Below are 18,856 nucleotides of genomic sequence, written 5' to 3' on the forward strand. Positions count from 1 at the left end.
TGTCTGAGGAACCCACTCTTGAGAAGATCCTGTTTCTGAGCAAAACTCACGGAAATCAAGTACTGGTTCTGATACTTAAAAACTTAATTCTCGGGGAGCCTGGGTGGCTCAGTCGTTTGGGCGTCCGACTTCGGCTCAGGTCATGATCTCACAGTTTGTGAATTCGAGCCCCATGTCAGGCTCTGTGCTGACAGCTCGGAGCCTGGAGCCTGCTTCAGATTCCGTGTCCCCTTCTCTCTCTGCCCCTCCCCAACTTGTGCTCTGTTATGTCTCTCAAAAAATAAATAAATGAAAAAAAAAAAAAAAAAACCCAATTCTCTGCTTAAAAGAAAAAAGAAAAGAAAGGAAAAAAAAAAGCCTTTCTTAGCTTAAACATGAAGAACTGAACATTTTTTTTTATTGAAATCTTTATGTTCTTAAGAAAATCAAAATAAATAAAATTCAGGCTTTCCTTCATAGCAACACAAGTCTTTTAACATTCATTCGGTGAGAAACTACATGGGAGATCTACTAAATGAAATTTTAAATCACCAGAAACTTTCTACTAACAGTTTTCTGAACTCTCCAAATCATTAAAACAGAAAAGAAAATGAAAAGGAAATGGAAAAGCACTAAGCAAGGTGCAGCCGACATGCTTATATTTAGCTCTTTTTTTTTCTTATCACTTCATTACACGAGGCTGAGATTTTTTAAATTGCCCAGAAAATTGCCTTCCTTTGGTGCTCTCTAGTTTTCAAACAGAAATCTGTTACTAACACATAACCTCAATTATTCCAAGGCAGCATTACTGACAGGTACCCAGCTCTCCCCAGACAGTCGCATAGTGGCCGGCTTCTCCTGGGCTCTGCCAGAGAGGACCCCACCCCGCCATGATGGTGGGGGGCCTGAAGTAGCTGATGAGCACGTCAGATCAGACAGACAGGCTGGTGGCCTCCCAACATGCTCCCAGACCCTGAGCAGAGCAGCAACAGCCTGCAATAATGTTGTCAATCTACTACATTATACTAATTCTGAAAGAATTTAAAAACAATTTTCTCTCTGCGCATATAAGCAGGAATTCGGAAAATAAAAATAAACACGCTTGTTAAATCTGCCACCAAGACATGACTATTGTTAATATTTTGGTGTACTGGCTTTTAGCCTTTATGGGTATGCATAAACTTTAAAACATAGTGGCACGTGGGTGGCTCAGTCAGTTAATTGTCCGACTTTGGCTTGGATCATGATCTCCCAGTTGGTGGGTTCGAGCCCTGCGTCGGGCTCTGTGCTGACAGCTGAGAGCCTGGAGCCTGCTTCGGATTCTGTGTCTCACGTGCTCTCTGCCCCTCCCCCGCTCACACTCTGTCTCTCTGTTTCAAAATAAACATTTAAAAAATTTTTTAAAAACACCAACATCTCCATTGTTAATTTGTTATCAATACATTTTATTAAGTGATATGCATATGCATACCTTAGCTGCCCCATTAAGCACTAAATTCTTTGTGGACATGGGCTTTTCATTTTTTTTTTAAGTTTATTTATTTATTTGTTTTAAGAGAGAGAGAGAGAGAGAGAGAGAGAGAGAGAGAGAGAGAGTGTGTGTGTGTGCACGAGTGCACGCCAGCAATGACAGGAGAGAGAGACAGGGAGAGAGAGGATCCCAAGCAGGCTCCTCACTGTCAGCGCAGAGCCTGAACACAGGGCTCAACCCCATGAACCGCAAGGCCATGACCCTGAGCCAAAACCAAGAACCAGACGTCCAACTGAGCCGCCCAGGCATCCCTGTGGACAAGGGCTTTATCTGTTCCTATCTTACACCCTAGAGGCACTCAAAACATATTTGTTAACTGTTGTTTATTAGCAGCAATACTCTAATGCTGTTAGCCAGAGTTTACTAAAGGGGGGAAATCCTATTTTAAAAATCCTAAGAGTTATTCCACCTGCTTAAAATCTAAGCTAGGTTTAAATACCTTCTTATGGGTCATGTCGTTTTGTTGTTTTTTTAATTTTTTTTTCTTAATGTTTTTATTTATTTTTGAGACAGAGAGAGACAGAGCATGAGCAGGGAAGGGGCAGAGAGAGAGGGAGACACAGAATTGGAAGCAGGCTCCAGGCTCTCAGCCGTCAGCACAGAACCCGATGCGGGGCTCGAACTCACAGACTGTGAGATCATGACCTGAGCCAAAGTCAGACGCTCAGCCGACTGAGCCACCCAGGCGCCCCCAGGTCGTTTTTTAAAAAATGTACAACTTTTAAAGTCTCCATCATGTTTTCCTTCCCATATATGCCCATGTTTCACTAAATCTGATAGAAAAAAACTCTGTTCACTTACCAAGCTTGGCTTTCAATCCACTGGGATAAATAATGTCGCACCTCAATGGGGAAATGTTGACCATATAATGCTTGCATCTGATGAAGGGCATCGCCTTGGAGCTGCTGGGCTTGTATCCACACAGCCATGGTTTGAAACCTGTTAAACAAACAATCAGTGGTTTGGGTGGGGTTTTTGGTTTTTTTTCCCTTCAGCTTTTAAATCCACTAGACTAAATATTCACAGTTATAAAACCTAGAGACAAATGCTTTTAAGCCCTTCTTGGTAGATCAGTATTTTTGAACTGAATTTTAGCTTTAAAAATGTTTCAAAATGTACACATTCAACGTGGCCGTGGGAAGGTATATAACTGGGTCTATGAAGCTCTGACTGTAAAACAAACTGAAGTTCTACAAGTAAAAGTACAAAGCCAACATTAGGGGAAGGACTGCCTATAGCTTTGATGTCACAAATTCTTTACTTTTGTAAAGAATCACATATCACATATCACAATATGTGATATCACATATTCTTTACTTTTGTTCCAAATTTCTGGGGCACCTGGGTGGCTCAGTCAGTTAAGTGTCCGACTTCGGCTCAGGTCATGATCTCACGGTTCATGAGTTCAAGCCCCACATCGGGCTTGGTGCTGACAGCTCAGAGCCTGGAGGCAGTTTTGGATTCTGTGTCTCCCTCTCTCTCTGCCCCTCCGCCACCCTCTCTCTCCCTCTCAAAAATAAAGAAACATTATAAAAATAATAATAAGCAGCATTTCAACAGGATAAATAATTAGCAAAAGGATTTTTAAAAGAATCACTTGTTTTGGATCTGGTATTCTGACTTTTAAGAAATATAATAAATGTGCTATTTTGAAAAAGACCCAGTAAAAGAAGAGTGAAAATATCTAAAGCATGAATTGAACCCTATGTGTTATTACTAGTTACCTAAGCTGCAATGCTTTACACATAAAGGGCACAGATTTATCTGGAAAAATGCCCCAAGTGTCACTTTCTGAGCTACTGTGAAGGAATTTATGAAACAATCTTCTGTTATAGTATTTAAAAATCTCTCTGACATGAAAACAATACATTCCAGCTAAGAGTTAAAAACAAGAACCACTGTATTCCAATAGTAGGTAGATTTTTAAAACATGCTCTTGACTCTAGAAAAGGTTTTATAAAACTACCAAGATGCCTTCTCAGATTTACCAGAGAATTTTTTTTCAATATATGAAATTTATTGTCAAATTGGTTTCCATACAACACCCAGTGCTCATCCCAAAAGGTGCCCTCCTCAAAACCCATCACCCACCCTCCTCTCCTCCCACCCCCCATCAACCCTCAGTTTGTTCTCACTTTTTAAGAGTCTCTTATGCTTTGGCTCTCTCCTCCCACTCTAACCTCTTTTTTTTTTTTTTCCTTCCCCTCCCCCATGGGTTTCTGTTAAGTTTCCCAGGATCCACATAAGAGTGAAAACATATGGTATCTGTCTTTCTCTGTATGGCTTATTTCACTTAGCATCACACTCTCCAGTTCCATCCACGTTGCTACAAAGGGCCACATTTCATTCTTTCTCATTGCCATGTAGTACTCCATTGTGTATATAAACCACAATTTCTTTATCCATTCATCAGTTGATGGACATTTAGGCTCTTTCCATAATTTGGCTATTGTTGAGAGTGCTGCTATAAAAACATTGGGGTACAAGTGCCCCTATGCATCAGCACTCCTGTATCCCTTGGGTAAATTCCTAGCAGTGCTATTGCTGGGTCATAGGGTAGGTCTATTTTTAATTTTGGGGGGAACCTCCACACTGTTTTCCAGAGTGGCTGCACCAATTTGCATTCCCACCAACAGAGCAAGAGGGTTCCCGTTTATCCACATCCTCTCCAGCATCTACAGTCTCCTGATTTGTTCATTTTGGCCACTTACCAGAGAATTTTTAATTCATTTGGCAGAAACTCTCTGGGATCAACCCGATTGCGGCAGCAACATCACTTTCATGTACACAAGGTAGTAAAACTGAATCTTGCTCTAATACTATGATCCACAGTGTAGAATTTGATGTCAGGCAAGGCTAACTTGAAATCCATCCAAAATGATTTGGCTACTGATTTGCACAATTCTCTTAAGTATATTATGGTTAGGGTGCAGTAAATCAAATCTTGATTTTGTTGAGTACCAGAGACTACACATGTGTGTTAGGAAACAAAAATCCCTTCTCTGTTAGTTGTAGTTGCGCGATCGTATAACACTGAGCTATTTATGGGACAAGTCAGTTAGCCAACAATGAGGTGTGGGGTGGATGCCAGTTACCTATTTTAGACTTGTGCAGTGCTATAGAACACTTGAGCGGTGTACAATTTTATTTAGGGCTTTGGGCATTAAAGCTGGGATCACTGTAAGATCATCCAAGACATCAAATTTCAATGGCTGGGAGTTTACTAGGAGAAAGACTCAGATAAAAGAGCTCTCTCCAGAAGCAATCCCATGTTATAATCCAACATCTGGAAGACATTTAATTGTACAATATAATTTTTAATTAAATGAATCATATCCCAAGATTTTGGAAAATTGGAAAAGATATCAAGGGCTTGTTTTTTGGATAAAAGGTGAAGGGATGGATGGGTTGGGTGGAGGTTCTTAGGCACTGAAGTGTATGGAAGAACAAAGAAGGAATGAAGAACATAATTCAGGCACTCAATCTCTTTTGGTGGTAAGGAACTGGAAAGAAGTAGGACCTCACTATAGTAGTCTTAATGAGTATGTGAACAATACCAACAGATACAAAAATTTTCTTGAATCTTCCATTCATTAGCTGAACTGACCCAAGAGACAAAAGAACAAAAACTGGGGGGAAACATTGATCTCCTCAGAGGCCCCTTAGGCCACTGAAAGAACGTAGTATTTTCTGGTCCATTGTATCCTCTTGGTCTACTTGACTTTTCTTCACATGATTTATCATTCCCGACATTTATCATATATTTGTTTACTGCCTTCTCACTACGGTGAAATCACCATGAACACAATATGACTTTGTTTTGTTCACTGCTTCTCTTGGGCCTAGAACTGTGCCTGGCACATAAGCATTCCGTAAGTTTTTGTCGTTGGTGAACAAATAAATGTATACACACAATTTGGTCAAATACATCAGGTCTTTAAAAAAAATTTTTTTTTAACGTTTATTTATTTTTGAGACAGAGAGAGACAGAGCATGAATGGGGGAGGGTCAGAGAGAGGGAGACACAGAATCCGAAACAGGCTCCAGGCTCTGAGCTGTCAGCACAGAGCCCGACGCGGGGCTTGAACTCACGGACTGCGAGATCATGACCTGAGCCGAAGTCGGCGGCTTAACCGACTGAGCCACCCAGGCGCCCCATCATCAGGTCTTTTTAAAGTTATTGTGGAACAAGGTATCAGTATAAAATACCAAGGTGGGGCACCTGGGTGGCTCAGTTGGTTAAGCATCTGACTCTTGATTTCGTCTCAGGTCATGATCTTGTGGTTCGTGGGATCAAGCCCTGCATCCAGCTCTATGATGACAGCATGGAATCTGCTTGGGATTCTCTCTCCCTCTGCCTCTCCCCACCACACTCATGCTTGCTCTCACTTTCACTCTCAAAATAAATAAACATTAAAAAATTGAAGAAAAAAAAAAAAAGGAAAGAAATACAGTACCAAGGCCAGAAAAGGGAACAGATTTTACAACTCAGATGAGTCTGTATTAACAATACTCTATTTGTTCCTTAATAACATACGCCACAATGTGTAATTTTACTTTTTAGTTTTTGTTAACTTATTTTTGTTTATCTTCCCCACTGAAGTCTAAGAACAGTGAGTAAAGGGAGGGGGGCCTGGGTGGCTCAGTTGGTTAAGCGTCCAACTTTGGCTCACGTCATGATCTCACAGTTCGTGGGTTTGAGCTCCACATCAGGCTGTGCTGACAACTCAGAGCCTGGAGTCTGCTTCAGATTCTGTGTCTCCCTCTCTCTCTGTCCCTCCTCTGCTCACGCTCTGTCTCTCTAAATCTCTCTCTCGAAAATAAACATTAAAAAAAAAAAGTGAGTGAAGGGAGCACATTTATTTACTACTGTGTTCCCTAATGCCTAAGTATAATGGCTGCCATGGTAAGGAAGTAATCAAGACACATTTGCTAGTGAATAAATACATACGTGGTAAATATTTCACATATCCTGCTGGTTGAGCATATTCCAAGTATCCATTATTGCTTTAAGAAAGAAGTACAATGGTAATATGCCATATATATATAGGGGTACTATATAAATATCATACCATTGTGTCTTAAGTTTTATATTAGTTTTCACTTATTATCAAAGAGCAGAATGCTGAACTCTTAGAATCTGTCAGAATGTTTTTTACGGTTCTAAATATGAACATGTTGTAATATTTTCTAAAATGCTATTTGAAGAATAGCTGGTAAATATAAGGTGGTAACCACCTTATTTTGATAAGTACAAAATACTTTTAATTTCACTACATAAAAATGCTTTGATAGAGCTGGAGAGTAGATTTTGCCTACTAATCAAAAACATATAAAATAAAGGTACAATAAATAGTACAGCATCATTTTCATTTTACTTTTTAACTAAGAGTTATATATGCATGGAATAGAAGATGAATTACTGCAATTGTCATGTAACAATTTAAAATATACAATTTGGAGAAAAAACCCACCCCACCCCCACTGTATCAGTAGAACCTAGAACCTAAGTAGCGCTTTCCCTCGTACAGGCCCAAACTCTTCACACCCATCATTAAGCTATGCCTACGCCTGGCATGAGCCGAGACCCTGTACTTTGTCACCAGTATTCATTCTGCCACCAAATACTACTCTACATATGCAGTAACTGTCCTCAATACAGGCTTTCTTTTGCTTATTTACAGGCAGCTCTGTCTTCAACGTGTGATGTTCTGACAAGGAAGTGGTTTGTATCTTTGGTAAATCATCACAGGGGCTTCTCTAAAGACTGGGAAATGGATTCACAATCTTATTTTTAGCCAAAGACGAGAATCAGTTGAGTTTTGCTTAGTTGCATTCTTAGTGTTCATAAGCATTCCAAACAACCCAAATTAGCCTTGGATGCAGAATGTCATACTTTCCAAAAGCCTAACGCGCGGAAATCAACCTTATATATTTGGATATATCCTAGGAGTCTCAAATAAAGTAGACTGTCAGGCACTTGTTTAAAAAAAGTTCAAAGTCTAATAGCTCATAATGTTACAGTCTTACTGAAAACCATAAAAATGAATGTCCACTAAAAAATGGTATGTGTGAGTGGGATTTAGGAATAATCTTGTCTCAATAATAAATACACTCTTATTAGATGCCTTCCCTTTTAAAAGTAAAATATAAACCTTTGTCAAGAAAAATATCACTCTAGGGGCGCCTGGGTGGCTCAGTCAGTTAAGCATCCGACTCTGGCTCAGGTCATGATCTCGTGGTTCATGAGTTCGAACCCCATGTTGGGCTCTGTGCTGGCAGTTTACAGCCTGGAGCCTGCTTCGGATTCTGTGACTCTCTCTCTTCTCTGCCCCTCCCCTGCTCATGCTCCCTCTGTCTCTCAAAAAATAAATAAACGTTTAAAAAAGAAGAAGAAGAAGAAAAAACATCACTCTCTCTGAAGACTTCTAGAACACTGTGGCCAAGGTCATGGTGCCAAGGTCCTCCAAGCTAAACTGTGGAGGAAGAGAAGTATAGAGTACATGACAGTTGAAGGCTCCCAATGCATATACGCCAACTGAGTGAATATATTCTAGTTTGGGGTGGGAGTGGGAGGAGTTAAAATGTGTGTAGGGATCTGTTGCACTGGGCTTGTGTGCATAATTTTTGTTTTTTTTTTTTTAAGAGAGGAAGAGAGAGCACGGGCCTGTATGCAAGCCAGGGAAGGGCAGAGAGGGAGGGAGAGAGAAAGAGAATCTTAAGTGGTCTCCATGCTCAGTGCAGAGCCCAATGCAGACTTGATCCCACGACCTTGGGATCATGACCTAAGCTGAAATCAAGAGTCGGACGCTCAACCGAGCCACACAGGTGCCCCTCATGTGTACCTTAAAGCATTAAAAAAAATTTTTTTTAACACTCATTTATTTTTTGAGAGACAGAGAGAGACAGAGCATGAGCAGGGGAGATGCAGAGAGAGGGGAAGACACAGAATCGGAAACAGGCTCCAGGCTCTGAGCTGTCAGCACAGAGCCCGATGTGGGGCTCGAACTCACGAAGTGTGAGATCATGACCTGAGTCGAAGCCAGTCGCTTAACTGACTGAGCCACCCAGGCGCCCCCCTTAAAGCATTTTGTAATTCCTACTCTCCATCCCACCACAACCACCACCCCATCACATCATATCCCGGGACTAAAGTCTCTAAAATGGGAGTTAGAGTTTTGCAGATCATGGCAAATTCACCTAAATAGAGTTCTGTGAGATTCAGCTTCTTGTACCTCTCTGTGCCTCAGTTTCCTTATTTATATGACAGTGCTAATAATACATCCCTTGGGGAGTTGTAAAAATAAGTTAATATGTATAAATGCTTAAAATAGTGCCTGGTTCATCATAAGTTCTCAATTATTATTCTGACTTTACAACCTTAAACTTACAAAGCTGGCTTCCTTCTCCCTGTGTCCAGTTTTTTAATGTTTGTTTATTTATTTTAAGAGTGAGTGAGCACACTGAGAGGGCTGTTCTCCCACCACTGAATTAGAACCCCAAGAATTGTGAAGGGTAGTGTAACAAGAGCAAGACTGAGTATAACAAGCTCAAAAAAGAAAGAAAGAAAGAAAGAACATCCATTCCAATGTGCTTTTCTGACAGAGAAGACCAAGCCAGCAGGAAGTTGTGCCTTTTCCAAGGACACACCTGACCCCTACTAATTAAAGTATGAATTGTTAGCAACAAATATTTTGATTCACCTAATAAATAAAAAATAAATTTCAGAAATCAGATCAAAAAATGAATTAAAATAACATTTACTGCTGTTATTATCCACCATCCAGATTTATCATTTACTATCATTTACTGGATATCTACTATATTATTTATAACAGGGGCGCCTGGGTGGCGCAGTCGGTTAAGCGTCCGACTTCAGCCAGGTCACAATCTCGCGGTCCGTGAGTTCGAGCCCCGCGTCGGGCTCTGGGCTGATGGCTCAGAGCCTGGAGCCTGCTTCCAATTCTGTGTCTCCCTCTCTCTCTGCCCCTCCCCCGTTCATGCTCTGTCTCTCTCTGTCTCAAAAATAAATAAACATTAAAAAAATTATATTTTATAACAGTAAATACTTTTATGAATCTACTCATTTAATCCTCACACAAATATTAGGAGGCAGGCACTATTATTATCCCCAGTTTACAGATGAGGAAATCAAGGCTCAACAAATTAAACAGGATTGTAAAATGGCATAACAACTTTGGAAAACAATCTGGCAGTTCTTCAAAGGTTGAGTATGGAGTTACTATATGACCTAGTAGTTCAGCTCCTAGGTAAATGCCCAAGGGAACTGAAAGCATTATGTCCAAAAAAATCTGTACACAAATATTCAAAGCAGCATTACTCATAATGGCGAAAAAGAGGAAACAACCCAAATGTCCATCAATGAAGGGATGGATGATATGGATATAAGTGGAAAAATAAAATGGATAAAATGGAATATTATTCAGACATAAAAAGGAATGAAATAGTGACACATGCTACAACATGGATGCACCTTAAAACATTACGCTAAATGAAGCTAGACACAAAAAGCTACCTATTACAAATTCCATTATATGAAATGTCCCAAACAGACAAACCCATAGACACAAAGAAAGTTGGTGGTTACCAAGGGCTGCAGTCATGGGAAGTGACTCTTTATGAGTATGTATTTCTTTTGGGGATGAAAAATTTGCTCCAGGTCCCACACCACTGGTCTGTGTTGGATCTGGGGAGTCTACCGCTTTATCGGGTGGCCTTTGCCCTGAGAACTTGTCGTGGTTTGTCATATTATTTTTTGTACTTTTCTGTATGTTTATTATATTTCATAACTTAAAAGAAAAAGAAATTAGAGTAAGAAACCTAATATGATAAGGCTCTGATTTGGGCAAAGGCTTGGACTAGTTGGCAGATGAAATAAGAGATACATAAACATTGCTTCTGATCTGAAAAGTCTAAGGCAAGGAATCAGGATTCAAAACTGTTAACTATATCAGCACCATTTAATACTTAAAGACTTTGGACAGAATATAAAGAGCAGTTCCTTAGTTATGTTTACTGCATTACTGTCAATACCAACATTATTACATATACTAAGTGGTGGTAGTCACCTAACCTAGTAGTAGAAACTTGGAGGGACAGAAAAATGTGAAATAGCAGTAACAGTGGATTAAAACTTTACTCATATTAAACTGAATATCAAGTAAGGTTTGAGTAAAATGATCCCATCTAAAAGTAGGTCAATACCAGAGCCATCTGCTCTTTAAAAAAATTTCTAAACACTACTTTATAAGCAATCAGGAAGGCAATTCTCTAACAAAATCAGATTATTAAACAGATGGGAAGAGAACAGAAAGAATCAAAGCATTTGGCTCACAAAGAAGCAAACAAGGAAAAATTTGCCCAGGCAACATAGAGATGATAATATTCTGGGAAGACAATCAGTCATAAATCTTCATGTTACAGCCAAATCATTACGTACTACTCTGGGAAGAAGAGTGAGAGGAAAGGGGGTGATGGAGAAGCAGAGGAAAGGTAGAGAGAGGGAGCTATCTGTGAAATATACAGATCAAGTCTTAGTGGATTATCATATATTTAAAATGCTCACCTAAATATAAGGCATCTTAGTGAAAAACGCAACCTCAAAAATAAAGAGAGTAGACTCAGACAAGGATCATATCATAGCAACTAAAACCATTAGGTGGTACTTGTTGGGGAATAGGATATTCACAGTCTCAAAGTGTTACCTCACCTATTACTTATTATTCACAAAGGGAAAAGTAAATTTTCAGTGGAAGAAAATGACGAACAACCAAATAATCAAATATCCTCAATCATGGAACAAACTGACATTAGAGTAGTTCCCCCCCCCCCCCCAGCTTACACGCAGGGCATATATTCTAAGACCCCTCGGTGGATGCCTGAAACTACAGATAGCACAGAACCCTATATATACTATGTTTTTCCTATACATACATATCTATGATAAAGATTAATTTATAGATCAGGCACAGTAAGAGATTAAAAACAATAGCTAAAAATAAAACTGAACAATTGTAACAATGTAGTATAATAAAAGTTATACGAATGTGGTCTAAGTATCTTATTGTACCACACCCATCCATCCTGTGATGTTAATGCCTACATGAGATGAACTGAGGTGAATGACGTAGGCAAGGTGATGTAGCATTAGGCTACTATTAACCTTCTGACAATATGTCAGAAAGACCGTGGGTAACTGAAACTGTAGAAAGTGAAACTGTGGATAAGGGGGGCTGTTGCATATGCCTCCAAATGTGATCTACTGAAAAGAGTACACAAATTAATGTTTCACTTCTACTCATGTAACAGTCAGACAAATCCAAATTGTAAGACTCTTATGAAAGACAGAAAAATGGTAAAGGAGACTAGGAGTGACTGGATGGCTCAGTCGGTTGAGCGTCCAACTTTGGCTCAGGTCATGATCTTACAGTTCCTGAGTTAGCCGCGCATCAGGCTCTGTGCTGATAGCTCAGAGCCTGGAGCCTGCTTCGAAGTCTATGTCTCCTTCTCTCTCAAAAATAAATAAACATTAAAAATTTTTAGATTAAAGGAGACTAAGGGACATGATAACTACCTAGGGCATAATTTTAAAAATAAACAAAACAAACCACATCTCTAAAGGACATTACTGGGACAATTAAAAATTAAAATTTTAAATTCAAATTGAATTTAAATATAGCCTATAGATTGGATATTACTCTGTCAATATTAAATTTCTTGAGACCGATAATGGCATTGAGGTGATACTGGACTTGTTCTTAGTGGATACATACTCAAGCATTTAAGGATAAAAAATGGTCGTGATGGCTGCAGTGGGCTTTCAAAGGAAAGAGGGAAAGGAAGGTGGTGGTAGGAAGGGTGATAAAGGGAAGGTAATAATTGATCAATGCAGGCAAAGTGTACATGAGCGTTCGTTCATTGTTCTGTCCTTTCCATTTTTCAGTAATTTAGAAGTTTTTCAAAATCAAAATTAAGGGCAAAAATTGCAAGAAAGAAAAACAAAAAACAGAGCAGAGGTTTGACTGTCATCTTGAAATTGTCCCTGGCAGCACATAAAAGTCTGGACTTCTGAGACATTGTGCTGAAGCTAGTAGGACACTGTTATACAAACTGGACTCCTTCATGCCACGCTGGCCTACGGCTCGAATACACGTGCATTATCATCTGTGTTGAAATCCATTAAGCAACCTGAACAACCCATTTGGGAAGAAGCTACATCAATGCCATTTTCCAGATAACTAAAAACATTTTCTGTAGCCCACAAATAATGACCTTCTGCATTATGGAAAGTAAGAAATGATGTGAGACTGCCATGTAGCCCTATGTTAGCCTCAGAATTTCTAATAAATGTTTATAGCTGTACCCATTTTATGCTGTTAATCAAGACCAACTCATCTTAGAATGTGGCTTTTGTATAGTTTGGATTAGTTCAGGAAATAAAAATTCCTACCGCAATATACTCAGTTTCTGTACCATTTAAATGAAAGATAATCCCTTCCTTCTTGTTTTGATTCAAAAAGGGCAACTTATTAATAAATCTATATATGTTCCCAATATTTTCCTCATTAAAGTTCACATCTTCCCTCTTACCATTGAGAATTACAGTAGCATTAAGTTTCCATTTAACAAAATTTGCTCTGAAGAGCACCTTACACTAGGGCAATTCCCAGGGACAAGCATTAGTTAAATTAGATAATATACAACAGTAAGAAACTGGAAACAACCTAAATTCAACATAGGAGGATGGTTAAACTATAATATATTAATCTGATAGAGTATTGTGTGACAATTTAAATAAAGTATGAAGACAATATTGAGATATAAGGCAATGTACATATATTTTTTAAATATAAAGAAAAGAATATTAAATGAAAAGTATACACAATGTGTATGCTAAAGAACAAATAACAGAGCAAGGTCAAAGAGAACTATAAACAGTTGTTCCATTTAGGTGAAGGCATTTTGGTACAATTTTTTTTAATAAAGTTTTTGATTTATTACATTTTGTTTAAAATGTAAATTTGAAATATAAATTTAATGAGCATGAGCAATTGGTACTACTCATCCCACAAGAACCAACCACAGAGGGACACACAAAAGACATAGAAACAAATACTTCCTACATGACAATATCCAGGTTATGGCACTTTCTTACAAGTTAGGTAGACTTGATTTAAGTAGGGCATGAAATAATAAAAATTCAGAATTGCAATTCTTTCGAAAGAAGCACAATTCTATCACTTTCAAATACACAGCAACACAACGTGTTTTCAAGTAGTAGTTCAAGACTAGTAATGGCTAAGATTAATTTGTAATTTTGACACCTATTTATATTTTATTTAAATCCCCTAAATTGCCTTGCATTCAATAACTTTATTAATGTTATTCTTTCATTTAACAAACCCTTCTTTTAAAAGTGGTATAAAAGTAAATGGCACAAAAATATACTTTGAAGTATTTATTTCAAGTCCAGAAGAAACCAAACAGTGTGTTTGTGGAGAGTAGAAGAAAAAAGGTTAAGAACACTTTGGTAATTTTTGAACTTGAGGGATGAATTTATGGATATTCATTATATACTATTCTCTTATTTTGTGTATGTTTGAAAATGTTCATACCAAAAAGTTCAAAGTACCAATAGGGCAAAAAATGGGTAAACCAGAACTTAGACCAGGTTGAATATTAGTGGTCTCAGGGGTAATGGAGTTTGAATTTAGAAGGCTTTATTGTGACTTCTGAAAGAAACATGGAAAATTGAAAGAAAAAAAAAAAGAATGGGAAAGTCATATTTCAAGACAAGAAATACTACAGACTTAGGTTCATGTTTGGATGATTTTTCATCCACGATATGACTAAATGTCCCTGCAAACTTGTACCAATTATTAAACAGAATGGAATACACAGAAAACCACTCACAGCAGTGCAAGATTTCCCTTTCAAAAACTACACTTCTATTATCCCTAATGATGCACCTGAACACAACTGGCCTAGGTGAAGGCCCTTGATAGTTCAAAGGTAACAATTCAAGGCTATAGAAGACTATACTTACAAGATCAGATCCCGGAAGGCCTTAGCCATCAGTTCCTCACTGTGCTCCTAGGCCAACAGAACTGGGGGAAAGTCTTCCTATTATGTTGATATTGACTGACTTTGTGTCAAGAACCTACACCCAAAGCCTAAGCAAGGTTTGCACTCCCTCTGGGATTCTTCACTATCTCAGGAAGGTTGAACAGATCAGACCAGTTTCCAAGAACAGAAAAGAAGCACTGTAGGGAAATCCTGCTAAGGAAGCCCTGAGCTAATTCTCCCTCCCTACACCTTTTCTGCACATCAACACTAATGCTCACCTATCAACAGTATCTTTACTATCAACAGTAAACACTAGGAGAGAAACCAATAATATGTTGGAAAAGCACACCTATCTAGTGAACCCCAACTAAATGGAGAACACCATATTCTGCCCTCTTTCCATGTAGCTGTATTCTTTGCATTTACCAATAATCATAATCAACTTCATTTTTGCTTACAGTTACTTAAATATAAATCATTTCAAAAAACAAAACAAAACAATGAACCTAAATATGCTTTGGTTTGGGGCGCCTGGGTGGCTTGGTCGGTTAAGCATCCGACTTCGGCTCAGGTCATGATCTCGCGGTCCGTGAGTTGGAGCCCCGCGTCGGGCTCTGTGCTGACAGCTCAGAGCCTGGAGCCTGTTTCGGATTCTGTGTCTCCCTCTCTTTCTGCCCCTCCCCTGTTCATGCTCTGTCTCTCTCCGTCTCAAAAATAAATAAACGTTAAAAAAAAAATTAAATATGCTTTGGTTAAAATAAGGGAAGACTAAAATCTGCTCTTTAAGAGAGAAATGTCCCATCAGTTGGTTCCTTTGTTACTCACTGGCTGAAAACCCATTTATGAAGCCCGACTGCAGCTTTTGGAAAATGATGTCAGTATGTGGGGTAAAATGCTCACTGTGTTTAAGTAAAACAAGTTCTGTAGGAAAGGTGGTCCCACAATGGATAGCAGGTATGTTAAGAAGCTAATTCTAATTCTGAGATAAAATGACATTTAAATAAAAGCTCACACTGGGGCACCCGGGTGGCTCAGTTGGCTGAGTGTCCGACTCTTGGTTTCAGCTCAGGCCATGATCTCACAGTTTGTGTGTGTGAGCCCCACATCAGGCTCTGTGCTGACAGTGCGGGGCCTGCTTGGGATTCTCTTTCCCTCTCCCTCTCTCTGCCTTCCCCTGCTCAAGCTCTCTCTCTCAAAATAAATAAATAAACTGAAATAAGTAAGTATATAAATAAATGCTCACATCTCAGAAAATCAAAATGCAAAACGTTTGTTCTCTCAGGAAAAAAGGTTGTCTGGTATAAGAGGTAATACTGATATCAGAACGTTCAACACTAAGATGAGTTAAAATTGTGCACCAAGTAATTGTCCACGTATACCACAGCATTAACACTGGGTCTCTGCAATACAATTACTTTTGCTAAAACAGACTACTTTTTCTGGAAAAGCATTCTCTCTCGCTATGTACTGAGGAGGATATTTCTGCACAACTTAGCACCGTGAACTTGAGTGCACAGAACAGAGGCAGTGAAAGCATAACAGCTTATGCCCCAAGACCTCAGCCAGGATAACGGCAGAACCCTCCTGTGCATGTATGTTCTTTTACAGGCTGCACTGTTACAGGAAGAAGCAAAGAGCAGCGATTTCCTTCCAAAAGGTCAGCTGCCTCAGACAGACCAAACAGAAAGCAGTTAATTCTTGCCAACTTCCCCTCCTGCTTCTGCAGCTAGTACGCAAGAGCATTTGGTTTCCAGTAAAGCTCCAAAGAAAAACAAAGCAAATGTGACACCCAGAACTGAGGCAATGTAAAGTGTCTCACTTGACTAAATTAAAGACAATAAGATCACACAGAGCTACACTTTTTAAACGGCAATGGAACCGTTAAGAACTACCAGATTTAATGTGGACTTAATATGAGGAAAAGAACAGACTTGGAACCATCCCAGATTTTATACCAATGCTCCAGAGTTCTCCACCTAAAAATAAAATAGTATTTTGGCTACAATAAATGTGACAACATATAAGCTCCCTAGTTGATTGATATAAAAATAAATCTTTAGCTTTCCTCTTCTCAAACTGAAGTCACATCAGTTGCCAAACATGCTAAGGCAATGGCCAGGTTCAATGCTGACAATCAGCAGAAGCGCATATATGATTATATAGTTTCTCAGATCAGACATGGGGGGAGAAAAGGCTATACGACTAATAACAAAAAGGGGAAGAGGACAGAAAATATGATTTTAAATCCTCTTTAGGTAGTAACCCCTAGCAGTTATGGAGTAAGACTGAATATTAATTCTGTAATTAATTACTGAATAATTAATATTAATGGAATAATAAGACTGAAGTCTTCCCACTCCCAAAGAAACAACACAGCATTCTCATGTAGGCTTCTTTAAATTAAGCAAGCATCCATACTTTCAATCTTCCTAAAGGCAACAAAATTAGACCCTTTTGAGAATAAAAGTGAAGGAGAAGGAAGGAAAAATGAAAACTTCTTTAAGTTTTCTCAACCAGATGGACTCCTGGCTTAACTACCTACGTACAGCCTAGAAGAAAATGTGACGGGTCCTTCGCAAGGGCTCCTACAGCATGTCATAGGTCTCTATGTGGTTTCTACCTCGTTAGTTTCAGATTGTGGTGGCAACGGAGACAGGAGGCTTTTTCTGAGACAAACTCTTGTTCTAAAGATTCTAGGCTTTGATGATGAAGAGAATGTAACCCACTCTTGACAATACCTCGCTTGAAACGAAGACAATTTGGGGTTTAAGGAAAAACTTATTAGTTTGTTACATACGCTATAACCTAACTGCAGTTAGGTTATAAAACTGTTTCGTGCTGGAAACAAAAACTGTTTCGTGTTGCAACCAAAATAAACTATTAAATTCCCAAGCCTTTCCTATACTTAATCATCAAAACTTAAATAATAACAAAGGAATTAGCTTGGGAAAGGAGAAAAAAGAGGGTCCAAGCCATAGGAGTAATAAGAATAATTAACAATAGTAATGGCTAACATTCAAGGAGCTCCTACTACATTATGCACTGCTGTATGCATATCACATACTCATGACAAACATATGAGGCAGTATGATTAGTATCCCCCTCCTATAGATGAAACAGGCTCAAGAGGGAATTTGCCCAAAGTCCTGCGTCAAGCAAGTGAAGGTGCAGGGATTAGCACCTAGGCTGCCCACCTTCGGGGCTCATGCTCTCAATGGTCCACACCTAGCTCCTGACATGATACCTGTGGCCCAAGACTGCTTTATGATAAACACTACAAAATGAATTAACAAAAAGTACAGCTCACAAGTAGGTGTGAAAAATTATTTGACAATCCAAAAATGCTTTAAATGGGACTCCCCTTTCCTAAAGGTCAGAGAACATCGAGACGACAAACCTTCAAACAAATCCAAAGAAGCCATGTTAGGTGTTTGGGGGCTCACCTTCACCCCTCTAACTCAATCAGAAATCAGCTAAAAGCTTCAGATTGTAAAATGGAGTGGGAGGAGAATAACGAGAACTGTTCTGGAGGTGAGTAACTTTCCAAAAAGGCCAAAACCTAGATCCTGACCACCTGTGGTCAGAAATTAGCACTGTGACATTTCCTATAAGCAGCTGAGTGGTTACATTTGTTACATGTGTTCCTGAATTCCTCAGTTGGGTTTCCCTTAGCTACGTCACCATCCATCATCAATATTTACCAGAGATCATCCTAAACTCAGGTTTTTCTGCTGGAAGAAAACATTTCTCATGAAAGGGAAAATATCATTAATACAAATGAGACAACAACTAGTGAAATGTTCTAGGAGGTAAGACAGGATCTTAAAAGCTACTGAAGTCAGTTATCTTGGTAACTGTTTACATTATATCAATAATTAAACATCGACTTACCTAACACTGATGCACACATGAAGTTACAAACAAGGTACAAATGATAAATTCCTGCAATAGTTGATACATGCTAATATGACAAATACAGAAACAATTACGTGAGTGTGCACAGTGCACAATAAATATTAATTCAATGTTAGGAGATCATGTGGGTTCACTAAGCCACGCCATTAAGTAGTAGTTACTCTGATGTGAAAGACAACTTCTGAATTTAATAGTGCTGTGCAATAAATCAAGGGAAAATCTGGGACAAGGACACCTGGCAATTCCATACTCTTATGAAAGGTGCCCCATACAGTCTTCAATAACTCTAGCTGAAAAGAGAATCAACATAATACTTGTATCCTATGCCTTTTATCATTTTGATCA

At 38.9% G+C, this 18,856-nt stretch overlaps 1 protein-coding gene across 5 annotated transcripts in view; it reads right to left on the reverse strand.

Moving 5' to 3' along the window:
- The window catches only part of STAT5B (signal transducer and activator of transcription 5B), a 71,057-nt gene that overhangs the window by 24,272 nt on the left and 27,929 nt on the right, over window positions 1–18,856 (reverse strand). For 4 of the 5 annotated variants that reach the window (XM_045044630.1, XM_045044628.1, XM_045044629.1 and 1 more), the window contains one exon: window positions 2,312–2,449. In XM_045044630.1, coding sequence (XP_044900565.1) covers window positions 2,312–2,439 — 128 coding nt within the window. In that variant the 5' untranslated portion in view covers window positions 2,440–2,449. Of the gene's footprint in view, window positions 1–2,311; window positions 2,451–18,856 lie in introns of those variants that run through there. The other variant, XM_045044631.1, reaches the window with a different exon arrangement.

This window comes from Felis catus, chromosome E1, assembly GCF_018350175.1.
Source record: "Felis catus isolate Fca126 chromosome E1, F.catus_Fca126_mat1.0, whole genome shotgun sequence".
Classification (NCBI taxonomy): domain Eukaryota; kingdom Metazoa; phylum Chordata; class Mammalia; order Carnivora; family Felidae; genus Felis; species Felis catus.